A 27832-nucleotide genomic window follows, 5' to 3' on the forward strand; every position below is an offset into this window, starting at 1 on the left:
TCCCACCCCACTGCCTCCTTCCCTCTCTCTGCTTGCCCCTTTCCTCACCCCCCACCAGTTACTAGATGATTAATTGTCCCCATATCAGAACTGAGTACATAGGATTCTTGCTTCTCCATTCTTGTGATGTTTTACTAAGATTAATGTGTTACACTTCCATCCAGGTTAATACAAAAGACACACAGTCTCCATCTTTTTTAATGATTATTACTTTTTTTAAGAGACAAATTCTCATGCTGTTGTCCAAGATGGGGTATATGATCATAGCTCCCTACAGCCTAGAACTCAAGAGATCCTCCTGCCTCAGCCTCCCAAGTAGCTGAGGATTATAGGCCTAAAACCACTGCAATAAGTTCTAAATTCTAGATTTATGCCACCCTATAAACTAAACAGTCATTATCACTGTAAATCTTTTTTTTTTTTTTTAACTGAGCACAATCATCAAATGCATAAGGAGGATAATCAAAACACAAAAGTGGACAGATAATTCTCTCATTAAACATATTACCTCCTATACCTCTAGTGGTTAGGAGAGGAAATTTTAAAAACCTATCCCTAATTCCTCTTTTCTACATGGACAAACCCTCTCACTTAAAGGGGGTTCACATATCATGATGAAATTTTTTTTTTGGAGGAAACAGGGTCTTTATGTTGCCTGGGATAGAGTGCAATGGCATCATCATAACTCACTGCAACCTCAAACTCCAGAGCTCAAGAGATCTTCCTGCCTCAGCCTCCCATATAGCTGGAACTACAGGCTCACACCTTGCTTGGCTAATTTTTCTATTTTTTGTAAAGATGGAGTCTTGCTATGTTGCTCTGACTGGTATTGAGATCCTGAGCTCAAGTGATCCTCCCATCTTAGCCTCCCCCAAAGTGTTGGGATTACAGGCATGAGCCACCACAACAGACCTTTTCTTTATGTTATTCAATTTCAGATATTCTGTTATAAGCATCAGAAAATAGACTAAGTCCAAGTGGTTTTAAGAAATAGGGAGAGGACAACAATTTCAAAAGTTGTCCTGATGTCACCTAAAGTAAGGGCTGAAAAGTATCTGTTATGATTAACAATTCAGTCATCAGAGACCTTACAAGAGCAGTTACAGGGTAGCAGAAAAGGTAATCAGAGAGTAGCAGATTAAGGAGTAACTAGGAGGGCGGCGCTGTGGCTCAGTCGGTAAGGTGCTGGCCCCATATACCAAGGGTGGTGGGTTCAAACCTGGCCCCGGCTGAACTGCAACCAAAAAAAATAGCTGGGTGTTGTGGCGGGCGCCTGTAGTCCCAGCTACTCGGGAGGCTGAGGCAAGAGAATCACTTAAGCCCGGGAGCTGGAGGTTGCTGTGAGCTGTGTGATGCCATGGCACTCTACCGAGGGCCATAAAGTGAGACTCTGTCTCTACAAAAAAAAAAAAAAAAGGAGTAACTAGGAGGTTAGGAAGTACCAAGGAACTCTATAAGAACCTTAAATCAGGGCCAGGAGTGGGGACTCATGCCTATAACCCTACCATTCTGGAAGGCTGAGCCCGGTGGATTGCTTGAGTTCAGAAGTTCACGACCAGCCTGAGTAAGAGTGAGACCTCCATCTCTAAAAAATAGCTGGGTGTTGTGGCAGCGCCTATAGTCCAGCTACTTGAGAGGCTGAGGCAAGAGGATCTTACCTCTTGAGGCCGAGTTGCTGTGAGCTATGACACCATGGCACTTTGAGGAGGGTGACAAACTGAGACTCCATCTCAAAAAGAACAACAGAAAAAGAAACTTAAATAAAATATTATTATAGAATAATGATGTAGCAAATTTACATACTGGTTTTCAATAAGTTATTTCCAGGCTTTTTAAGATAGAATTGACAGGACTTGATGATCAGTTAATGTCAAGATATGTACCGAACTTACATCTTCAAGTCACCCTTTCCTCCCCTTCTAGTACTAACAGTATCAAAATACTTCTATCCTTTTACAATGTTACTATTAACCCAAATTAATTCTGTGGGAAACCACTAAATTATTTCAGAGAAATATCCCTTGTCCATTATGGGAATTCAGACTATGTTTACTTTAGTTTCATTTTTATTAGGGAAGAGGCAGAGATGGGACATGAAAGTGGCTCATGAGTAGGAAACCATATATAATATTACATTTACCTGGGACTGTCAGGGTATAATCCTATTTTTCCTGGTATAGCACCTCTTTAACTTCGCAAGTATTCCGATTTGCACAGTAAAGCATATGATCACCATAATTATAAGCCTCTTTGGAGAAACCTTTATCTTGTTATTCTAGTGAAGATTAAACCTTAGAATACTAAGGAGACTCTGAAGAAAATACTTAACTACATAGGAGCTACTATTACTACAGTTACCTAACAGAAGAATAGATTGAAATGTACAAACCTTTTGGAGATACGGCCATATTGACATTATCACAATAGAAAACCCTGTTAAGAGGCAAACTTTATTATTTATACTTATAATAATTTAATCATTAGTACACATACAATTTTTTGAACTACAGCATAAATTTTAAAATATCATTCTAAACCTACAAATTTATGGATGCAAAAAACTCCTAATTCATCAGGCAATGAGATTTTAATTATCAGAAAGAAAATAATTACTAAAAGCTTGAAAAGAACATACAATTATAGTTCCTGATCATAATTAATACAATAAAAACAGAAGATCTATTTCTTCCTATTCATGTACCTTTAAATGGAAATTAATGAGAGCAGAGATGAATGGAGGAAAGGTGGCTTTGTTAGAAGGCTCGTGGCCTCGCTTGTTTGGGAGAGATAATTGACTGTAAGGAAGACTAGGAAGAAAGAAAATAGCCACCTAAAGGGGGCAGTGCCAATAAGGCACAAGGATACTTTAAGATGGCCACATCTTAGAAGAAAATTCATAGCCAGCTGCAGTAGCTCACGCCTGTAATTTTAGCACCCTGGAAGGCCAATGAGGGTAGATTGTTTGAGCTCAGGAGACCAGCCTCAGCAAAAGCGAGACCCCATGTCTACTAAAAATAGAAAAACTAAGGCAAGAGGATCGCTTGAGCCCAAGAGTTGGAGGTTGCTGTGAGTGGCACTCTATCCAGGACAATAGCTTGAGACTCAAAAAAAAGGAAGGAAATTCTTTATCTCTGCTAGTCTTTACAGTTTGAGAACAGTAATGATGAACTCCACTGCTTTTTGTCAGTTTTAAATGTCCGGCAAATTAAATCAGAAATTATACAAAAAAAAAAAAAATTTTTTTTTAAATACCTTTGTTGAGACATAATTCACATACTATGCAATTTACCTACTTAAAGTGTACAATTCAATGGTTCTTAGTATAATCACAGATATGTGCAACGATCAATACAATTAATTTTCAAATATTTTTGTCACCTCAAAAAGATATGCTGTCGCCTTTAGCTTTCACCCTGCTACCCTTCATTCCCTCTCCCATCAGCTGTTATGCAACCACTAATCTACCTTCTACTCTATATATTTTCCTATTCTGAATTTTCATATATGAATGAAATCATATACGTGGTCTTTTGTGTCTAGCTTCTTTCACTTAGCATAATGTTTTCAAGATTCATTTCCTTTTTTATTTTTTGAAATAGGGTCTCATTCTGTCATCCCAGGTAAAGTGCTGTAGCATCATAACTCACAGCAACCTCAAACTCTTGGGCTTGAGCCATCCTTTTCCCTCAGTCTCCCGCATAGCTGAGACTATAGGCACCTTCCATGATGCCTACCTAGTTTTTCTATTTTTAGTAGAGATCGGGTCTCACTCTCACTCAGGCTGGTCTCCAACTCCTGAGCTCAGGCAATCCACCCACCTCGGCCTCCCAGAGTGCTAGGATTAAAGGTGTGAGCCACTAAGATTCATACATGTAGCATGTATGAGTACTTCATTACTTTTATAAAGCCTATTTAAAAAATTATTTATATAGGCTGAGTGCCCGTAGCTCAGTGGTTAGGGCGCCAGCCACATACAACAGGGCTGGCGAGTTTGAACCCAGCCCAAAACAACAATGACATCCTCAACAACAACAACACCAAATAGCCGAGTATTGTGGCAGGTGCCTGTAGTCCCAAATATTTAGGAGGCTGAGGCAAGAGAATTGCTTAAGCCCAAGAGTTTGAGGTTGCTGTGATGCCACGGTACTCCAGAGGGTGACATAATGAGACTCTGTCTCAAAAAAAAAAACAAAATTATTTATATAATGATTCACCTATTATTTTCATTTTTAAATTGTTTTAAATTGACAGATTAACTTTGATCAATAAAAGACTGACAGCAACACTTAATCTTTGAAATTAAGACTAAAATTTTACAATAAAGAAACTTACAAACAAGCAAAATGTTTAGATGCCAGTTAAAACCTAAAGTTAAAAATTTTTTTTGCTGTTAAATTTGTAATTGTTTTTATGATCTTAGATAATTGAATACTAAAATCTAGAACTGTTTTAGACAGAAAAAAAGTGTACTGCAGAAGTTTCTACAAAAACATCATTTTCTCCTTTCCACTTTCCTGATAGAATTCCAATTTTATTCAGGTATCCATCCTTTCTCAACAAAGCCTCAGGGTCTAGTCAAAACTGTCTCTACCTCTAGTCCTATAGGGTAGATCTTGGTTAGTCTAAAAAATTCAGTTGAGGTAATCCCATTATCCTAGTTGATGATGGGTTTAGAAATTGATAAGTAATCCAGTTCTGACTAGTGAGAAGTAAGGGGCAATATACTTAGGAATCTCTAGTCTACATGAGGATCTGTGGGAAAGGAATCCTCATGTCTGAGAAGGCTTAAAAAATAGTTCCTTTCTCGGGCGGCGCTTGTGGCTCAAAGGGGTAGGGCGCAGGCCCCATATGCCAGAGGTGGCAGGTTCAAACCCAGCCCCGGCCAGAAACTGGAAAAAAAAAAAAAAAATAGTTCCTTTCAATAAAAATTGTCATGAATGAATGTGACACCATTATCTGATATAGAAATCCTGCTATAGCCTAAGAATGAAGCCAAAGTATAGAGGAGGGCAAACCCCCCAAAGTTATTAAAAAACAGAAACCAGGCTCCATTAAGCATTATCTGGAGTTATCCTACTATGCATATCTTACAAGAAATAACAAATTACATTACTGGGTAAGCAATTAATCCAACATTTTCTTTCTCTCTCTCTTTTTTTAATTATTGAGAGAGAGATTCTGTTTGTCACCCTGGCCAGACAGCCGTGGTATCATTTTAGCTTGCTGCAACCTTAAGCTCTGGGTCTCAAGCAATTCTCCTGCCTCAGCCTCTGGAGTAGCTGGGACTATAGGCATGTGCCATCATGCCCAACTAATTTTTCTATTTTTTGTAAAGAAAGGGTCTTGTACTTGTTCAGGCTGGTATAAGACCCTACCTTGAACTCCTGAGGTCAAAGGATCCTCCTGGCTCAAGCCCCCAAAGTGCTAGGATTTCAGGCGTGAACTTCTGCACCCAGCCTTCAACATTTTTTCCGATATTTACACAAGGCATCCTCACCGATACATAATCAAGAAGATACTATATTACAAAGAATTGCTTTTAGCTTTATTTAAATTGTGTCTTTACCCAGTGTTGAAGCATGCACAAGACTGACAAGTGAGCGAAAACAGGATCACTGGGTAAACAGAAAAGATATGAAAAACAATTTAGTAAAAATTTAGTAAAATCAAATATTGTCACCAAATTCCTCTCAGGGAAAAAAACCACTTGTAAAATTAATACTTATACATCAAGAGGGTCTAAACATGGGAAAAAATGAATTCTGTAAAATATTCCTTGAAAAACTATCATATTATCAATAATTCCTATACTATGTATATTCTCATCCCCACTACCTTTTTTTTGAAACAGAGACTCACTCTGTCCTGGGTAGAGTGCCATAGCCTCATAGGTCACAGAAACCTCACAGGGGTTCTCAAATTTTTTAAACAGGGGGCCAGTTCACTGTCCCTCAGACCATTGGAGGGCTGGACTGTAGTTAAAAAAAAAAAAAAAAAAACTATGAACAAATTCCTATGCACACTGCACATATCTTATTTTGAAATAAAAAAACAAAACGGGAACAAATACAATCATACCGCCTCACGTGGCCCACGGGCCGTAGTTTGAGGAACCCTGTAACCTAGGCTCAAAGGATTCTCTTGTTTCAGCCTCCCACGTAGCAAGGACTACAGGTGCCCACAAATTACTCAGCTAGTTTTTCTATTTTTAGTAGAGACAGGGTCTCACTCTTGCTCAGGCTGGTCTCTAACTCCTAAACTCAGGCAATCCACCCACCTCTGCCTTCCAGAGTGTTAGGATTATAGAAGTGAGCCACTGTACCCCACCATCATCCCTTATTTTTAACATGATACAGAAACTAATATTTTGAATAGTTTTCCTCATGACATTTTCTTTCTGATTAACCACATCTTCGGAAATAATGCATGTAGGTTAAACACATTAAGCAATACAAATTAAGATTCTGTACCTCATTGTTTACTGATTTTATATTTGTGTCAATATAAAAGTTAGATGATGTTCACAGGAAACGAAAGTAAAAAACAGATAAATTAGACTATATCAAAATTTAAAGGCTCGGCGCCTGTGGCTCAAGCGGCTAAGGCGCCAGCCACATACACCTAAGCTGATGGGTTTGAATCCAGCCTGGGCCCGCCAAACAACAATGACAGCTGCAACCAAAAAATAGCCAGGCATTGTGGCCGGTGCCTGTGGTCCCAGCTACTTGAGAGGCGGAGACAGGAGACTCGCTTGAGCCCAGGAGTTGGAGGTTGCTGTGAGCTGTGATGCTATGGCACTCTACCCAAGGCAACAGCTTGAGGCTCTGTCTAAAAAAAAAAATTTAAAACTTCTTTGGATCACATGACACAATCAGAAAAGCGAAGGGTCCTGGAATGGGAGAAAATACTTGCAAATCAAATATTGGATAAGGGGGAGGGCTTGAACAGATGTTTCTCCAAAGAAGATATACAAATAGAGGTGGCAGCCAGCACAGATTCCAGCTGCTCTTCACAGCCATGGCTCTGTGCTACCCCATGGCTGTGGGTCTCAATAAAGGACCACAAGGTGACCAAGAATGTGAGCTAACCGAGGCACAGCCGCTACTGAAGGCACCTCAACAAGGACAAGAAGTTCGTGTGGGACACGATCCAAGAGGTGCATGGCTTTGTCTCTTATGAGTGGTGTGCTGCGGAGTTGCTCAAGGTCTCCAAGGAGCCCTCAAGTTGATCAAGAAAAGAGTGGGAACACACATCGTGCTAAGAGAAAGTAAAGAGGAGTTAAGCAATGTCCTGGCCGCTGTGAGGAAAGCCTTTGTCAAGAAGAACTGAACCATTCTCCCCTCTGTGCACAATAAAACCTTTATAGATAAAGAAAAAAAAAAGAAGGTATACAAATGGCAAGTAAACACATGAAAAAGTGTTCAATACCACTAATCATTAAAGAAATGCAAATCAAAAGCATAAGATACCACCTCACATCCACTAGGATGGCTACTATCAAAAAAAGAGAAAATAATTATTGGTGAGGATGTGAAAAAAACTGAAAGTGTGTCTCTTGGTGAAAATGTAAAGTAGGGCCAGGTACACTGGCACTTTGGGAGGATGAGGCAGGACGATTGTTTAAGGCCAGGAGTTGGAGACCAGCCTGAGCAAAAGCAAGACCTTATCTCTACAAAAAATACAAAGATTAGCTGGATGAGGTGGCATGAGCCTGTAGTGCCAGCACTTTGGGAAGCTGAGGCAGGAGAACCACTTGACACCAGGAGGTTGAGGTTGAAGTGAGCTATGATGATGCCATTGCACTCTAGTTGGGGTGATAGGGTAAGACTGTGTCAAAAAGAAAAAAAAAATACAAAAAGAAAATGTAAAATGATATAGCTGTATGAAAAATAGTGGCAGTTTCTCCAAAATATTAAAAATATCTTATGATCCAGAAATTTCACCCTGGGTGAAATTCACCCCCCCAAATTGAAAGCATTATCTTGAAAAAATATTTATATATCCATGTTCATAGCAGGATTGTTAACAATAGCCAAGAGGTGGAAGGAAGCCAAATGTCCCATCAACAGATGAAGGGTTAACAAAAATGGCTTATACTGAATGGGAAGAGAACATGTCACCTGCAAAATATACTGTTTTGGCACATTGATTATTACCTATGCCCTGCTTAAGGTAATTGAGAAATAGCAGGTGTAGGTATGGGTCTCTGCTTGCCCACTTTCTACCTAAAGCAGGGCATAGATTTCCTAAGAAAGGCACTTTCCCGGTACCAGGAAGAAAACATTCTTGTCACTAGAGATAGGGAGTCTACACTGAGATGAGTCTGCATAAGCAAACCTTATTAAAACAACCCTTACTGTCCATTAGCTTCCCCCATTTATTTCCCAGGCACTTTCCCATATTTACTGTTCATGAAAGCTCAAGCATCTTTCCTTTTTCTAGTCACTTCTCCACAATTTATCACTCTTTGTTATAACGATATATAACAAAACCTAACTGCGTCTTTTGGTTTTTCACTTCTTTTCTGTGAGTCTCCCATTCACACACAGACACACACAAAATACATATATACATATATACACACACATATATATGGTTTTTGTTGTTTTTTTTTTTTGAGACAGAGCCTCACTATGTCGCCCTTGGTAGAGTGCCATAGTGTCACAGCTCACAGCAACCTCAAACTCTTGGGCCTAAGCGATTCTCTTGCCTCAGCCTCCCAAATAGCTGGGACTACAGGCATTCGCCACAACACCTGGGTATTTTTTGGTTGCAATTGTCATTACTGTTTTGCTGGCTTGGGCTGGGGTTCAAACCCGCCACCCTTGGGGCATGTGGCCAGCACCATGACTGCTGTGCTAAGGACACTGAGCCACATAAAAATATTAACACTGAATAAATTTGTATGTTTTTTTCTTATTAATTTGTCTTTGGTCAGCTGAATTCATAGGCCTTAGGCATGTCGGATAGAGGAAGTTTTTCCTTCCCTACAATACAATGTACTATTCAGCCTTAGAAGGGAAGAAAATTCTATTATATGCTACAACATAAATGAACTTTGAAGGCATTATGTTTAGTGAAATAAGCTAGTCACAAAAAGAAAAATACTATATGATTCTACTTATATGAGGGACATGAGTCACTACAAAAGTTTTCAGACAATGTTATGGTCCTTTACTTCACTTCTAAGAAACAGTTGACAACATCCTTTCTGATTCACCCATGCAAGTTTTAACTTGGTAGGCTTATCAGTGTTGTTGGGGGCTTCATTGTTTTCATCCATGTGAATTTTATATTTCTTGATTTTTAATGTATCTCAAACCTTTTGTTATGACCCACATATTTAGAACAGTCAAATGCAAAGAAACAGAAGGTAGAATAGTGGTTACTATGGATTAGGGGAGGATAAATGGGGAGTTGTATAATAGGTATAGAGTTTTGGTTTTACAAGGTGAAAACATTCTAGGGATTGATTGCACAAGAATGTGGATATACTTATCACTACTGGATGTAAATATAGTAAGACAGTAAGTTTTATGTTATACATTTTTGGCACAATAAAAGATAATATTAAAAAATTAAATGAAGTTAAAATATATTTTATCTGAATTTTTAAAACTATGTGTTTATGATACTTACCTACACTGCTGAGAAACATAGTGAGATACAGAATCCTAATAGATCTCCATCGGCTCTTATAATGCTCTTTAGTTTCTATAATGTCCCATTCTCTAGATATAAAGAAGAAAAAATAGTGTAAATTATCTCATTATATGCAGATCTTTATGTGTTAACAAGTTTATATTCTCTCATCTAAAGTCATGAAAATGATATGGTAAAGGTAGATTTACTAATTCTGCACTAATTCATCTATGAATAAGCATTATTTTTAAAAAATTTTATGGATTGTATTCATGCATCATTGTATATAGAAACTTGGGAAATACAAGATAGTTTAAAAAAGGCAAAACAGGGCAGTGCCTGTGGCTCAGTGAGTAGGGCGCCAGCCCCATATACCGAGGGTGGTGGGTTTGAACCCAGCCCCGGCCAAACTGCAACAAAAAACAGCCAGGCATTGTGGCAGGCGCATGTAGTCCCAGCTACTCGGAAGGCTGAGGCAAAAAAATTGCTTAAGCCCAGGAGTTGGAGGTTGCTGTAAGCTGTGACGCCACTGCACTCTAGCAAGGGCGACAAAGTGAGACTGTAAAAAAATAAAAAGGCAAAACATTTTGCAAAGCAACTATTTTGCTATTGTTGCTATGCACAAAAGGATTAATTAAGAGTAATAAAACTTGCTAAAAAATGAATAAATGATATCAAGATAAATGAAATAAACTAGCTACAATAGATCTTCCATAGCTGCTAACTATTAAAAGATATTAACTGTCCTCATTATGACATACTCTACATCAGTGATTTTCGACTGGTGTGCTGCAGCACACTAGTATGCTATGAGAGGACCTTGGGTGTTCCACGAAATTTTTTTGAAGATCATTAATTAAATTATTTTTGAAAGAAGTTCAAAGCACAGTAAATATATTCTTTTTGTACTCTTTTTTTTAGATCAACATAATTTAAGTGTGCTGCAGAAGTTTAACTATAGGTTCAAGTGTGCCACGAAATAAAAAAAGGTTGAAAAACTCTCCTCTTCATGATAACAACAAATAAACCTTGCTACAGGAAGCTGTTTTGGATGGATACTTCAGCAAAATGAATATAGGTGAAAGACCAGGAAGGTGAGATGTGACCCAAGACATTCCCATCCCTGGGACCTCCTGTAACAGTTGCTTTTGCTCCAACGTGGATTACCAGATAAATTCTATTAGCATACTCAGATCAAAGAGAGACCACGACCCTCCAGATGAAGTTGATCTTTTGAATAAGCCTGGACTAACTAGACATCACACCTCCAATAGGAGATACATGAGTGTGTGTACTCATTACATCTTCATATATACACATAAAGTTAACAAATTGACCTTAATGTGAGCATTATTATTTTCAATTAATTGAGATATGCATAACAGACAAAATGCTTTATGTTCCAAGATTATTTCCTAAAATAAACCTTAGGAAAGGTTTGACTGATTGTCAAATCAGTCTTCAAAAAAGGAACTTTTGGGCCGGGCATGGTGGCTCACACCCATAATCCTAGCCCTCTGAGAGGCCTAGAGCTCAGAAGTTTGAGACTAGCCTGAGCAATAGCAAGACCACGGGCATTATGGCAGGCACCTGTAGTTCCAGCTACTTGGGAGGCTGAGGCAAGAGGATCACTTGAGCCCAAGAGTTTGAGGTTGCTGTAAGCTGTGATGCCACGGCACTCTACCCAGGGCGACAAAGTGAGATTCTGCCTCAAAAAAAAAAAAAAAAACCCCAAAAAACGAGAGAGAACTTTTTTTCAAATGTGATGTGGTTGGGCATGAGAGAGAGGAAAGAAAAAGAGAGAAGTAATATTTTTTAGATCTGCTATGTAGCAAGTATTTACTAGTTCATAATATAATATATTTGAAGTGCTTATTAACACTATATATGCCATTCTACATAAACAGATCTTTAATCATAATGTAGCATATCTGAAAAAAATGCAAGAACCCCAGATGCCCATACTTTGATGTCAATATGCCAGTATGTGGAAACACAATGCAAATAATTAAATACTAGTAAAAAGTATGCTTGATACCAGTTGATACCATAGCACTGGTATCATTTTAAGGTTATAGGTTAGTATTATATTTTTAATGAACTCATTATTTTTTGGAGATCACAAATTAAGCTTATAATCACTTAATAAGAGCTATCATTAAAATCAGCCTGAAAATTTTCAAATAATTGTTACTATTTTGCTTAGATCTTACCTAAGTTAAGGAATTAAGAAGGAAATTATTTAATTCTGAAAAAAATTTAACAAAATTGAGTGACTTCAACTTGATCTGAAGCTCAGTCAAAAATCTTCTTTTAATGACAAATAATAAATTTTGAAGAGACGATCAGAAAATCATAATTTAATGTCTGTTTTCCATGTTATAATGGATGAAAGTAAGGATCATTAACGTATGCTAAAACAACTAGTTGAAAGGTTGTTGAGGACAGGATAGTCAAAAGACTTCAAACTGCCATGCCACTGTCTGCTTACTAATCACAAAAATGGAATATGAAACTTTATAATTAAGTATAGCAATTCTCTTAACAAATGGTCAATCTTGGCATTGCATCCTGTATCTCCAGATGTGGATGTTCTCCACATAACCCATGTGACATTCTTGCCTGAAACGTTTGAGTAGGATCTGTTCAGCAATAAACAGTTCATAAATCCAGAATATGTGAGGCTTTGCAGAAAAACTGACCTAGACTTCTTAAAGGAGTCATACAACCCACAACTGCTAAATTTGACTAGCTTAAAAAGAGGCATACACATCTTTGCACTAACAATTTTAGGTTGAGGGAGTCTAAAAAGTTTCGAGACCAGCCTGAGCAAGAGCGAGACCCCAAGGCTCATGCCTATAATCCTAGCATTCTGGGAGGCCGAGGCAAGTGGATTGCCTGAGCTCGTGAGTTCAAGACCAGCCTGAGCAAGAGGAAGACCTCGTCTCTAAAAATGGCTGGGTGTTCTGGCAGGTGCCTGTAGTCCCAGCTACTTGGGAGGGTGAGGCAAGAGAATCACTTGAGCCCAAGATTTTGAGGTTGCTGTGAGCTATGACACCATAGCACTCTACCGAAGGCAATAAAGTGAGACTCTGTCTCAAAAAATAAATAAATAAATAAGAACATAAAATAAAAAGATATAACAACTAATGCATAGTTGACTCTTTTTTTCTTTTTTTAGAATATAAAGTACATTTCTGGGATAATTGGAAAAATTGTAATATACTATATGTTGCATGATATTCTTGAATTGGTATTGTATTTCTAGTTGTAGTAACAGCAGTGGAGTTGTATAAAAGAATTTCTTTGTTCTTGGGAGATGCAGACTGTAATAAAGTATTTGGGTTAAATGTCACAAGGTCTGCAACCTACTTTTGGGTAGCTTGGCAAAACAGGCATGAGAATGTGTTGCGTGAATGTGTGTGTGGAAATAAATATGTGAAGTGTAGAAAAGGCTAACAGTGTTTATTGTAAAACATTTTACTTCTCCCTTATTTTTAATTCAAAAAGTATAATAAAGGCGAAGAAATTTATCTTTCTACCTCGGAGAAAATAGAAAAATAGGATAATACATTTGTCTTACAATCGAGTTACAATATTTATTACATTTTCTTAACTTTGATGATTCGTACAAATATGTCACAAGGCTAAGCCTGAAATTTCAGGGGCTTCTTTCTTGATTACCATGGTACAAAAAGGAATGCTACACTTCCAAAGTGATTTGTTTAACTTTTTTTGATTCCTCTTCATTTTCACTGCTGTAATCTGCTACTGGTTTTCCATTTAACATTCTCCTTCAAGTAAAATTGCCGTGTTACAGGGCTTTATATTGTTCAACATTCCCTGAGCGAAATACTCCAAACTGAAATACTCTAGATGATAGCATGATTATCAAACTTGTAAGTGACTTAAAAATTAGGGGGAGGCTGGTCCAATGGTAGTGGGTTATCAGAACTCATTAACATTAGTGTCACTAACATTGGTATATGTATACAACCCATGACTGCTAAATTTGACTGGCTTAAAAAGAGGCATACACAATATACTGGAGTGAATTAATCACCAAAATAAGATAAAGATTTAGCAGGAATAAATTTAAAAAGTGCCATAATTAGGTTCAATCGATCTAGTACAAGACAAGATCTAGTACAAGGAGACAAGAGTAGGTAGCGGTACTATAGTTGCAAAAAAACATTTCTGAATTTATTAAGGGGAAAGGTAAAATGACACTTTTTTGGTTTGGGGTTTTTTTTGAGACAGAGTCTCACTATGTTGCCCTGGGTAGAGTGCCATGGCATCGTAGCTCACAGCAACCTCAAACTCTTAGGCTTAAGTGATTCTCTTGCCTCAGTCTCCCAAGTAGCTGAGACAGCAGGCACCCACCACAATGCCCAGCTATTTTTGTTGTTGTTGTTGCAGTTATCATTGTTGTTTAGCAGGGCCACGTTTGAACCCACCAGCCTCAATGTATGTGGCCAGTGCCCTAACCACTGAGCTATGGGTGCTGAGCCTGTAAAATGACACTTTTACCAAAGATAGCATCTTTGCACTAAGAACCCATAATCAAAGAGAACAAGAGAAAGGTCTTTGCTCACTGACGCAACAGTGTAATGATGTAACAATTATAGAAATAAGAAGATAAAAATAAACTGAAAATATTTTATAAATACATTCTCTATAAGCACAGAAGCCCTAGTAGTATTTGTTTTGCAGATAGTAAGCTAAAATTGCAAAGAAATTTAAAAGCATCTGTAACATTGGGTTAATAAACTATAGTCTACAAGCCAAATCCAGACCACCACCTGTTTTTGTATGTCTTATGAGCTAAGAATGGCTTATTATAGATGAATATTTGTTGTCAATTTGATGATAGAAAGAAAATCTTTGAACTCCAATTAAAAAAAAATGGCATTGCCTCCAAAATTCTTTTTATTTTTTTGTTTTTTGAGTCAGAGTTTCACTTTGTCACCCTCAGTAGAGTGCCATTGAGTCATAACTCACAGCAACCTCAACGTCCTAGGCTCAAGTGAGTCTCTTGCCTCAGCCTCCCAAGTAGCTAGAACTACAGGCGCCTGCTCCAACACCTGACTACTTTTAGAGACGGAGTCTCACTCTGGCTTAGGGTGGTTTGGAACTCCTGAGCTCAGGCTATCCACCAACTTGGCCTCCCTCTGCACCTGGCCTGCCTCCAAACTGCTATCTCCCTCATTAATAGACCAATATTGTTCTCATTTATTATTACATTTATTATGCTAAAAATTTTGTGGAATTTATTTTCTTATCTATCTGTATTAACATCCTTGACTGTGTCTTTTGACCTAAACAAACTTAAAATATTTACAATGTGGGCCATTACAGAAAATATTACCAACCCTGGTCTCTTAAATAAAGCTCTAAAGAGGGTACCAGAGGTGAGCATTGAAGACTTAAAGAAACCTAATTCCACCAGACCAACAAATTATAAACAACCTTGTTAGTGAGAAAGATTTAGTGGTAAACTAGACTCATGTTTGTGCAATATATTCAAAGTGAACAAGTCAATTAGTTGTACATAAGTTCACTTTACTAGGGAATCTAATTATGTTTTTAAAGACATATACTTATTTAGTTATTTTCAAAATACTTCCTTTCTGTTTTTAAAATGCTAAATCTAGATCCTCAGTCAGAGGGATTGTCCATGGACAGGAACACCTGAATTTAAACCCTGATGATCATCAATCATTTAGATGAAATGAAAGCTCAGAGTAAGAAAATTTCTCTTTTGGACAAGGTGACAGAATGTACCATAAGACCACAGTTAACCATAATTCAAAGAACCTGCAATCTTTCTAAAAAAACAACTAAAAACCAGGAGGAAGCAAAGTGTAACCAAGTCTGGGCATTCAAGTACATGTACTTGACTAACAGGAGCAAACCTGAGCTCTGTCAGAAACTCATGTTGCAACTACACACAATTCTATTAAGCTAAAATGCCTAAAAATTAGTTTTTATTTGTACATTTGCCACTTTTACATTTGAGTCCATTTTAGATAGACCTATTTATAAAGTATCACGAAGTTATCAAGCAATCAGGTAGATCATTACTAAGACTGGTATCTTCAAGTATTGATTAAAATTCGGAACTTTTGGGAAATGTGGGAAGTGATCAGCTATAGTTGATACAGAAAGCAGTGGCTCGGCTGCTGCAACTTTGTCGCAGGGTAAATCAAAGAGGCAGCTTGGGTTTCCCTAGCGCCATCAACTCGAACCAACAGGTTTACTGCTCTGCAGGACCAGACTCCCTTTCCCTGCAACTGGGAGTGAATATCCTGGGTTCGCACGATCGGCCTCCAGCTCCCGCCGCAATGGAACCACTCTGGCAGTGAGGGTTCAACTCCGTGAGCCTGACTCCCGGAAAGGAGTCAATCGTAACAGGGCAGAAGAGTGACGGGTGCTTGCACCAGCAACTGCTCACCTGCTTCCGGGTGTGCGGTCGCCTAATAGTGGCTCCTGTTCTTCCTCCATCCCCAAACTAGCCTTGGTTACCGGCCCCACAAAGCTTCAAGCGATTAACTCTCGCGACACCTGCTTCCTCCTATCCCGGGAGCCTTGAAGCTGTCAAAACAGGCCGGCAAGTACGCGTGCGCATGCGGACGCCAGCAGTGGGCGGGGCGTCCCCAGGTCAGAGGAGGGGTCACGCAGTAGGTCCGGCCGCACGGGGCAAAAAGGAGTAGGGGGCGGGGCTCTGCGTCCTGGGCCACCTCCCTCCGTCCGCGCCTCGCCGCCTGCGGTGGGTGGGGTTGAGGAGGACTCGGGGGCGGGTCCAAACGGCCGTCGGGTCCCAGGCTCGTTCTCTTTGCTCGGCTTGGCATCCGGGGTACCTCGCACCTCGGTTCCTGGAAAGGCTAGTTCGTTGTGGCCGGGGCTCGGACGAAAGTCGAGTCCCTGGATCCCCGAGAGCAGTAGTGCTGGGAGGCCTGGACTGCCCGACCGCAGGCGTCCCCCAGCTACCAGTAAGTAGCCGGCCCAGGTCGCGTTTTCCGCGCTTCTGAGCACGATGATGTGTACGTGCCGGGAGGCAGGAGCTGGGTGCTCAGGGCTTGGCGGGAGATGCGCGGGGCCTGGATGAGGGCGAAGGTGCTGGCGGGAGACGAGCCTGGTGTCTGGAGCACACTCTGGCTGGGGAGAGGCGGGAGGTCAGTCCCTTTCCCCCGTGAAAGGTGGAGGTGGCTGCAAACTCTCCTTTAGCTCGGCAAACTACAAAGGCGCCTTACCTGCGCTGCTTGTGAGAACCAGGACTGAAGGATCCGCTGCTTCCAGGCTGCTGGGTCCCATCCTCCCTTACCTCACCGCCAACCGCATCCACTATGGGGGGGGGGATCTTTGGCTCTCAGTCTTTTAAAGCGTTATTTCATGGAGTCTGTTGTTGTGACCTGGGAGTTAAAATAGAAAAGGCACAGCACCTGATTAGGAACGACCAGCTCCTTTCATCACAAGGAAGATGGATATTTTTAGAAAATATATTGAATTTTTTCACTAGATTCTTACGCTGTTTCTTTCCTGGGGGTTACGTGTTAACATCACTACAATTAGGCTTATGGGCTAATTGGTAGTGGTAGGGATTATGTATTTATAAATTACCTTTTTATTAGCGCTAGATACATTCTCATGTGGTTTCATTTGACAACTATCACGAGATAGGTAAAGCAGACACTTCCATTTTACTCAAAACTACGGTCCAGAGAAGCTAACTAAGAGTCACTTGGTGTGGAAATGGTAGCATTGGAACCCAAACTTAATTCTTTTCAACTAATATGTATGAACGCTTACCCTATGGTGGGTCTTATAAAACACTAGTTACACGCTGTGTGTGGCGTGCGCTGTCACCTCTGATCTTTATCTCATTTGTGACTTTGCCTGTAGTCAATCAGGTATATTTCTCTGGTAGCAGGCAGACTTGAAACGTGTTTTCTACTCGTTAAGAATTATCTTCTGGGCTCGGCGCCTGTGGGGGCTCAAGCGGCTACGGCGCCAGCCACGTATACCTGAGCTGGCGGATTTGAATCCAGCCCGGGCCCACCAAACAACAAGGGGCTGCAAACAAAAAATAGCCGGGCATTGTGGTGGGTGCCTGTAGTCCCAGCTACTTGGGAGGCTGAAGCAGGAGAATCGCTTGATTCCAGGGGTTGGAGGTTGCTGTGAGCTGTGATAGCAAGCACTCTACCCAGGGTGACAGCTTGAGGCTCTGTCTCAAAAAAAAAAAGAATTATCTTCTGAATTTAGAGCTGATATTTGGTACTTGGATTTAGTCTTGCAAATTCATGTGTAAGCTCTCAAAACGTGTCAGATTCCTATAATTGGTTGCAAGAAGATACATGAGTATAAAATTTAGTATTTTCTTGCCATAATGTTGCTTTGCTGTATTGTAGTGTTTTGTTCCCTGGAGGATAGCAATGTATGGCACATATACATTGGATAGAGGAACTTTTAACCAGTATTGCAATAAGCAGAATGGTTGCTAGGTAAGTATATATTAGGTGAATGCTTATTTCATTACTTTATTTCATCCCTACAACAATCCTCTGAGGTCTCAAGTAGGCAAAGAGATTTAGTAACTTGTCTAGGATCCTAGGGTAAGCTGGAATTCAAGAAACATAGGGTTCCTGACTGTAAAGCCTGTGTGCTCTTTACCACCAGGCTTCCTGTGAAAAGTATGGCAAGAAGAATCTTTCACTGTATCTCTTTAAAAATACCAAACAGGGGCCAGGCATGGGTCTCACACCTGTAACCGTATATTTTTGGAGCCTGAGGTGGGAGGATTAAGGTAGGAGAATCTCTTGAGCCCACGACTTTGAGACTCACCTCCCCAATAGTGAGGTCCCATTTCTACAAAAAAGAAAAACTTAGCCCAGCATGGTAGTGTATTCCTCTACTTTCACATAGGTACTTGGGAGGCTGAGGGAGGAGGATGGCTTGAGCCCAGGAATTTGAGATTGCAGTGAGCAATAATGATGCTATGACACTCTAGCCCTGGCAACAGAGCAACACCCTGTTTAAAAAATAAATAAATAAAAGTATCAAAACAGGTATTCAGTTTTTATGTAAATGAAATATAATAATTTGCTATTATGTATTAGGCCAGGCATTACTTCCTGTTTATAGATTAAGGTGACTTACTCAAGGTCACATCCCACTGGAGAAACCTTGGTCTTCTGACACTGCTTTTTTCCATTGCTAACTCCAAGTGATGACTTCAGACCACAGAAGCACATGGAATGAATAAATGTACAGCTGGTGAAATCTAAATAAGCTCTGTGTATTGTACCAATGGGGGGAAAAATATTCCTAGGAACATACACACGGAGCATCCAAAGTAAACATTAATAAATATATATATTTTTATTTTCTATCATCTTTCTTAAACATACAGATATTTCTAAAGCCCATGGAAAAAAAGAGCTAAATTTGAAAGAGATTGATCATTTCCCCGATGTTTCTTTCACACAAGAATATGAGACAATCCATTGGCTGGTTTTCTCTAAATGACTGCCTTGAATAGATGTCTACACCCCTCCCAAACAAATAAACAGACTTCCTATTTTCTTACTCTTCTTCAGTATAAGATTAAAAAGAATTAAATTTGTTGCACTTAGAGTAGTAGATCTTAATAGGGGCTATCTGAGGTATCTTTGGCTAATTTAAACTTGGATAAAAATGTAAAAGTTATGTAACAAGATAAAAAAAATTAGGTCTCTCTTTTTGGTGGGGGATTAAATTTGTGTGGATGGTGGTATTTTTAAAAACTTCATTTATGCTTTTGAGATATATATCAACAATGTGAGGATAAAACTTAGTAAGAGTACCAGAGTGATAGGAGATTAAAGTCCTAGATGGCATAATAGATGGTGAGTGCTACTTTAGTAATAGAACTCTTTTCTAGGAAAGATATGTCATTCCTTGGCACTGTGGTAGAACTTCTATTTTTGTTTCACTTTGTTTTTGTCTTTCACATTGGCTATATAAAAACATAGATGACAGTTGTGTCAGTTTGGCTTGACACATACTTCAAAAGTGGGTCCTATTTCTGGAGAAATTCCTTGTCAGTCCAGCCTAATGTGGGTACTTTAAGTATGTGGCATGTCTCCAGATAGTGCCTCCTTTTGGTAAATTGGAGTTACCTTTACTCTCAGCTTGCATCATAATCTGTTTGTGGTGGCCCTGCATCAAGCCAGCCTTTCTCAGAAAGAACTGTATGTTTAGAGAGTTCTAGAAAAACCTCTTTTAGGTTGTTCTTGGGGTTAACATGGGATTTAAGAAGATTTGTATAACCCCAAACTGCAGTCCCAAATTTATAGTAAAAGATAACATGTGTTTGATTTGCTTTCTGTTCCTTGTTTGTTAGTTGTTTACTGGCAAGTAAAGATAGCAAGGAATATAAGGAATATGATGGCCCTAGATTTGGAATGCTGACTTTTGTAGCCTATTACACAAGGAATTAAACTAATTTGGGAAGGTTCTCTAGTGGAGGGTGAAAATTATGAATGACAAAACAATTTAGGCGTACAGTAAATGTAGTACTTTACAAATATTTGAAAAGTTAATTGTTCTGAGGCGCTTTCTTGCTTCCTATGGAACTTTCTACTTGTGTTTACTCTTTCTTTGGTTTTATCTACTCCTGACCTATAAGAATATTAAAGTTTAGAAAAATAGAATATCTCATAAGCAGTGTATTACCTTTCTTCATATAAAATGTGAGTGTTGAGCCTGGGCACAGTGGCTTGCTCCTGGACTCTGGGAGGCTGAGGTGGAAGATCACTTGATCTCAGGAGTTCAAGAACAGCCTGAGCAAGAGGGAGACCATATCCTTTTTTAATAGAAAAATTAGCCAGGTATGTGTCAGGGTCTGTAGTCCCAGCTACTTGGGAGGCTGAGGCAAGAGTATCAACTATCTTGAACCCAGAAGTTTGAAGTTGCTGTGAGCTAGACTGAGACGCCATAACGTTGTAGCCTGGACAACAAAATGAGACTCTGTCTTAAAAAAAAGAGAGTGTTATATTTAAAAACATTTTTTTTTACTATCATGGAGTCTGTTTATTGCTATTGATGCCATGAATGTTACACAGCAAGATATTAATCCTTGTTCATTTCTGCCGATGTCAAGAGAATAAGTGGCCTATAATACTTGCAAAACATGATAAAGTCCTGCGTTATAATAACATTCTACTGTTCCACTGCATGACAATTCCAGAAAGGCTCAAGAAGTAAAATAATTAAAGTCATCATTCATCACCAAGCATTTCCTTGAATTCTGACAACCTGTGAATATACCCAAAGAGTTGGCCTCTTATTTGGATTATATAACACTAATCAGAACTTTAGTAATCAGCTAAAGAATGAACTGACTCTTCAATTTCCACACCAGATGCGTGTACTTTAAATTCAGTACTGATGCTAACCACCTAGAGTTAGTGTAGAACCCACAAGTTAAAGGCTCAGTCCTTCATACTCATTTCCGGGTCTCCAGGCCACTCACCCTTCTGAACAACTGACTATAAATTTAGGGTTTTTTTCTAAGACCATGTGGGTCAATCATTTGCTAGAACGACTCAGAGAATTTAGGAAACTGCTGTGCTTAAAATTATAGGATATAAATCAGGAACAGCCCAACTAAGAGACCTATGAGACAAGATATGGGAATCAATGTGCAATTGCCATGACTTTCTCCCTGTGGAGTCAGGGTGTTCAGTAACCAGAAAGCTCCACTAATGCTTAGCATCCAGAGTTTTCATTGGGGTTTCATTAGGTAGGCATGATTGATGGATTGAATGATTGGTCATGTGATTTGAGCTCACTTTCCATCAACCTTCCTCTCTCTACAGATCAGGCTGGCCCAAAGTTCCAACTCTTTAATCACATAGTAGTTTTTCTGGTGACCATCTCCAACTCTGAAACTCTTTGGTGGCTATCTGTGAGTCACCTCATCAAACCTCATTAAACATAATAACGATATTCAGGAAATTTCGGGAGTTTTTAGGAGCTCCACAAAGACCAGATATAGTCTTTATTATTCTACACTGACATTTACCCTTCAAGACAAAACTAGTAAAACAATTTAGATATATATTACATATAGTTATATGATTTTACTATTGTGTTATAGTAGTAAATGTGAACCTGGCAACATAGTGAGACCCCGTCTTTACAAAAAAATAAGAAGTGGCCAGGTGTGGTGGCACATGCAAGTAGTTTCAGCTACTCAGAAGGCTGAGGCTGGTGGATTGCTTGAGCTCCGGAGACCAGCCTGAGCAAGAGTGAGACTCCATCTCTAATAAAAATAGAAAAACTGAAGCAAGAGGATCACTGAGCCTGAGTTTGAGGTTGCTGTGAGTTATGATGCCACAGCACTCTACCCAGGCGACAGCTTGAGACTCTGTCTCAAAATAAATAAATAAATAAAAAGACTGAGACCGCATTTCTAAAAATAGCGAGGCATTGTGGGGGTAGGGGGCCTGTAGTCCCAGCTAGTTGGGAGGCTGAGGCAAGAGAATTGCTTGAGTCCCATATGCCGAGGGTAGCGGGTTCAAACCCAGCCCCGGCCAAACCGCAACAAAAAAATAGCCGGGGGCGGCGCCTGTGGCTCAGTGAGTAGGGCGCCGGCCCCATATGCCGAGGGTGGCAGGTTCAAACCCAGCCCCGGCCAAACTGCAACCAAAAAATAGCCGGGCGTTGTGGTGGGCGCCTGTAGTCCCAGCTGCTGTGGAGGCTGAGGCAAGAGAATCACGTAAGCCCAAGAGTTAAGAGGTTGCTGTGAGCCGTGTGACGCCTACCCGAGGGCGGTACAGTGAGACTCTGTCTCTACAAAAAAAAAAAAAAATAGCCGGGCGTTGTGGCGGGCGCCTGTAGTCCCAGCTGCTCGGGAGGCTGAGGCAAGAGAATTGCGTAAGCCCAGGAGCTGGAGGTTGCTGTGAGCCGTGTGACGCCACGGCACTCTACCCCAGGGCTGTACAGTGAGACTCTGTCTCTACAAAAAAAAAAAAAAAAAATTGCTTGAGTCCAAGAGTTTGAGGTTGTTGTGAGCTGTGCCATTGCACTCCACTGAGGGTGATGAAATGAGATTCTGTCTCAAAAAAAAAAAAAAGTGTGAGTGTGTATCTAAAGTTTTGTCATTAAATACCATTATATACATATAAATATATATAATTTAATATATATTTTAAAGAGGTTTATTCTAAGCCATGTGCAGGTAACCTACAGCCCAGACCACATACATGGTCTCGAGGTCCTAAGAAAATGTACCCAAATATGTTTACTGCAGATTTTTATTATATATCTTGTATCAGGTTAAGGATGTTTCTTTATATTCCTTAATTTTTTTAATAATTCTGGAAGCTGTATTTTATCAAATGTTCTTTTCTTTTCCTTACATGCTTGAGATGTGTCTTTTTTCTAATTTAGTTAATGTGATAAGTTCTTGCTATAAACCCATCTGAAATATCTATTATTGTTCTTAAAGAATTATTTTGGTTTCTCTTTGATTTTCTTTATTGTTTATCTTCTAATTTGTAAATTATTGCAAGAGGATCAGTAATGATCATCAAATACAAACACCTCTAGGTCTAAGAATATACATATAAATCCTAACAATATAGAATTGATATAATTTACAAGAGTTAGAAAGATAACAGAGAGAGAAGAACACAGATTTCCTCAGCTTTCAGTCAGGAGTTTCAGAGATTTATGCAAGGTCACACAGCTAGTGGAAAACAGAGCTAATAATCTTTATCTTTCCAAATTTAATGGTATAGTTTTGACTTGTGAGCAAGACCTGAGTGAAAAGATGGAAGTAGATATTTTAAAACCTTTAGAAATGTCTGAGAAAGGCAGATGAATGGTATACAATTAGTAGCAGTGATTCGTTCTTATTTTTCATTCAGTATAGTGTAGTGAAGAAGCATGCATTATTTAGGTCTTGAGCTGTGTGCCTGGGATTGAATATTAGCTCTGTTTCCCACTAGCTATGTAAGTAGAAAAGATCACACATCCTCTCTGTCTTGTTTTTCTTTCCATATCATTGGGATAATCTTTCCTCAAAGCTGTTGGCAAGTTTAAATGAGAGAGCAAGAGAAACAGAGACAGAGGAAGAGAGGAAGAGAATGTGTGTGTGTACCTGTAGTTTTAAAATAGTTCCTGGCAGATAATATAGTACTTCATAAATATCATCCCTGCTGCTGATATCCAACAATCAATGGGTACTTTTTAGTCATTGTACTGAGGATCGGAAGATCTTACCCTAAAGGAATTCATAGTTTAATGAAATTCAGGGGTGTTTCTACTTTCTTTCTACTTTCAACTCAATTCTTTTTTTCCTGAATCTTTTATCTTGTTTCCAAAGGAATTCATTCAAGGATTTACTTTGTCTTTACTTTTACTTGATATTCAAAGAAATGGTTAGGAAATTGACCTGCTGCCTTCATAAGTAAAATATTTTAGGGTTCTTTTAAATTTTTGTTTTCACAGATGCTTGTTAGCTACTAATGGGTGTGAGTAAGTTAGATGTTCTTTATCGGAGACTTCTTCTCACAAAACTTTTTATCAGAGGATGGGGAAGACCAGAAGATCTCAAAAGGTAAGCATTTTTTTCCTATTTCCTTTTTCATTTAGTTTTTTTAGTTATTTCTCTTAATTTTTAGTCCATATCATCAAAAATTGCACAACTATAAAAATAATTCAGGTTTTAAAATAAAGAGCTCTCAGAAGCATAAAATAAGGCCTACGCTGGTGGATTACTTGAGCTCAGGCGTTCGAGACCAGCCTGAGAAAGAGAGAGAACCCCATCTCTAAAAATAGGTGGGTGTTGTGTCAGACTTCTATAGTCACAGCTACTCAGGAGGCAGAATTGCTTGAGCCCAAGAGTTTGAGGTTGCTATGAGCTCTGATACCACGGCACTCTACCGAGGGTGTCAAAGTGAGACTCTGTCTCAAAAAAAAAAAAAGAAACATAAAATAGAGTTTTGGATTTGTTTGTTTGTTTTGAGACAGAGTCTCACTCTGGCTCCCTGGGTAGAATGCTGTGGCATTATAGTTCACAGCAACCTCAAGTTCTTGGGCTTGTCAAGAGATCCTCTTGCCTCAGTTTTTCTATTTTCAGTAGCAACAAGGTCTCATTCTTGCTGAGCCTGGTCTAGAGCTCCTGAGCTCAAGTGATCCAACGACCTCGGCCTCCCAGAGTGCTAGGATTACAGATGTGAGGAATGGCCCATAAACCAGATTTTTAACTTCAATAATTATTAAGCTGATTAAAGTTATATGTGGTTACCAAGAACTAAGTTTTTTTGGGTGAGCTAAATTTGTAATGGCTATAAAACTGGACTACACTTAGCTCATATGAAAATATGGCCTGAAGAAAATGAATTTTTAGGATTGATACCTTTAATTTTGAGTCTTATATGTGTTAATTACTTTCTGAACACTGTTGTTCCTCACATTTTTCTGAGAGAAGTGTCCAGTTTGACAAAAAGCAATAGTCTAATCTTATTTTAATCATCAAAATTAAATATTAACAATGGCTTATGAACTGGATTTGCTAATTTTAACTACTATTCATCAATCTCAATTATAATGGGTAAAACAGGTGATATAAAAGTTGAATTTTTTTCCTTTTTGTCTTCTTTTCCATAATAGACTCTTTGAATTCAGAAAGGTGATTGGAAATCGAGAAAGATGCCAGAATCTGGTTTCAAGGGATTATCCAGTATATATTGATAAGGTATTCAAATAAAAGAAATACAATTGTAGAAATTCTAATTTAACATAAATACATTGGAATATAACAACAATAAACATGAAAACAGGAGTGAAGTGTGGATTTTTCATTTAAAGAATGCTATTTGTACCTTAACTGGGTATTTTTAATAACTATACACATGGGCGCATATATTTAGTACTTAACCAAGTACAGGAAAGTATTTAGGCTGAACCTTTCCAGGTCTGATTTTATATCTTTACACTTAGGACAGTTAAAGAAAATAATGCAATATTATAGAAGAATAATAAGCATTAAATGGAAGTAATCTAGTTGGAGAATCAACATGTAAGGAGTTACTAGCAAAAAATTGTTAAATAGTACCAGGGAAAATGTTATCAGATATAGTTAATTGCTGCAAAAATGGTAGAAAGAAAATGCCATAAAATTTGAGAAAAAAAGAATGTTTTATATTTTTATTTTTAAGCAGCCAACTGGTTTTCTGTATAATATTTCTAGGTTTATGTAATTGGATACTTTGAGGTAGTGTTGGAGAGGAAATAAAATGGATGGGCTTCACATATTCTTCACTTCCCTTCAACCAAAGTAATTTTACCTGTATTTCTTGTGTATTACATATATTTAGATTTCCTTTTTCAAAAGAGTTTCACTGTTAAAAGCCAACATTTTATAAATTGAAAATCTTTCCTTTATAGCGTAGTTGTCCCTTTGTATCTTCTCAAATTTTGCTAAATATTTCTATATTCTCTAGTTTTTCTATTAAAAATTACAGGCTAAAAAGTAAAAATGAAAAGTCTCCTTTAATCTCTGCCACTTTCTACCACCTAATTCTATTTCCTTCCCAAAGGGAAATTACTGTTAAGATTTTAGAGTACATTCTTATAGACCCCTCACTCTTAGTTTTTTTAAAATTGAGATACAATTCATATACCACATAACTTACGCTTTTAAAGTACACAGTTGATTGGTTTCTTAATTGTCTTACCAATGTGTGTGACCATCTCCCTTGTCACTATCTAATTCCAGAAAATTTCATAGTCCTAAAAAGAAACCCTGTACCTATTCAATGTCACTTCCTATTGCCCCTGGCCTCACCTTCTGGCAACCACTATTCTGCTTTCTTTCCATGGATTTGCCTGTTCTGGACATTTCTTATGAATGGAATCATACACTATGTGACCGGTTATGTCTGGCTTTTTTACTTAGCATGTTTTCAAGGTTTATTCATGTTGTATCATTCAATAAAAACTTCATTCTTTTCTATGGTATTCATTGTCATAATATCCCATATTTTGTTTAGCCGTTCATAAGCTGATGGACATTTGGAATGTTTCCATGTTTTGGCTATTGTAAATAATATTGCTATGAACATTCATGTACAACTTTTTGTGTGAACATGTTTTCAGTTCTCTTGTATGTACACTGGTAACTATTCAACTTTTTGATGAACTGTCAAATAGTTTTCCAGAGTGACTGCCCCATTTTTATATTTTTACTAGCAATATATAAGTGTTCCACTTTTGCCTGCCATGTTCTTGTCAACACTTGTACTTGTCCAAGCCATCCATGTGGGTCTAAATATATTTCATTGTGGTTTTGACTAGCATTTCACTAATGACAATGAAGCTGAATTATCTTTTCTTGTGCCATAGGCCATTTGGATATCTTCTTTGGAAAAATGTATTTTCATATCCTTTGATTGTTTATTTATTTATTTTATTTCTATCTATTTATTTATTTTTTTGAGGCAGAGTCTCACTCTATTGCCCTACGTAGAGTGCTATGACATCATAGCTCAAAGCAACCTCAAACTCTTGGGCTCAAGTGATTCTCTTGCTTCAGCCTCCCAAGTAACTGGGACTATAAGCACCTGCCACAACACCCAGCTGTTTTTAGAGACACAGTCTTGCTCTTGCTTAGGCTGGTCTCGAACCCGTGAGACCACCCACCTCAGCTCCCCAGAGTGCTGGGATTATAGGCGTGAGCCACCACGATGATGGGCCCTTTTTACAGAGTCTCACTTTGTCACCCTCAATAGGAAGCCACGGCATTACAGTTCACAGCAACCTCAAGCTCTTGGGCTCAAGCGATTCTCTTGCCTCAACTTCCCAAGTAGCTGGGACTACAGATGTCAGCCACACACCTGTCTATTTTTAGAGACAGGGTTTTGCTCTGGTTCAGGCTGGTCTTCAACCTGTGAGTTCAGGCAATCCACCTGCCTTGGCCTCCCAGAGTGCTAGGATTATAGGCATGAGCCACACCTGGCCCCTTTGTTTGTTTTTAGATTGAGTTATTCATCTTTTTATTGTTGAGCTGTAGCTTGCTTAATTTTAAAATCTCTAATACGTATATTATGATGTGTAGGTCTAAAATTCCTTTTTCTTACCAAATTGCCGGCTATCCAAATGCTGTTTGCTGAATTATTATTCTCTTCCACATTAGTTTGTT

General features: G+C 38.8%; 2 protein-coding genes across 7 annotated transcripts in view; one reads left to right on the forward strand and one right to left on the reverse strand.

Moving 5' to 3' along the window:
• The window catches only part of MFSD8 (major facilitator superfamily domain containing 8), a 41891-nt gene extending 25630 nt beyond the window's left edge, over nt 1–16261 (reverse strand). The window contains exons 1-3 of the mRNA XM_053578256.1: nt 16097–16261; nt 9640–9731; nt 2390–2433 (exon numbers count right to left, since the gene is read on the reverse strand). Of these exons, the coding sequence (XP_053434231.1) occupies nt 2390–2433; nt 9640–9731; nt 16097–16146 (186 nt within the window). The 5' untranslated portion in view covers nt 16147–16261. The remainder of the gene's footprint in view (nt 1–2389; nt 2434–9639; nt 9732–16096) is intronic.
• A 104-nt stretch (nt 16262–16365) lies between these two features.
• ABHD18 (abhydrolase domain containing 18) overlaps nt 16366–27832 on the forward strand; it is a 51791-nt gene continuing 40324 nt past the window's right edge. For 5 of the 6 annotated variants that reach the window (XM_053578635.1, XM_053578560.1, XM_053578707.1 and 2 more), the window contains exons 1-2: nt 24224–24247; nt 25303–25387. Coding sequence is in view for 1 of the 6 variants with exons in the window: in XM_053578965.1 (XP_053434940.1) it covers nt 24156–24247; nt 25303–25387 (177 nt within the window). In the remaining 5 variants the exon portion in view is untranslated. Of the gene's footprint in view, nt 16635–24138; nt 24248–25302; nt 25388–27832 lie in introns of those variants that run through there. The other variant, XM_053578965.1, reaches the window with a different exon arrangement.

Source organism: Nycticebus coucang, chromosome 1 (assembly GCF_027406575.1).
Source record: "Nycticebus coucang isolate mNycCou1 chromosome 1, mNycCou1.pri, whole genome shotgun sequence".
NCBI lineage: Eukaryota > Metazoa > Chordata > Mammalia > Primates > Lorisidae > Nycticebus > Nycticebus coucang.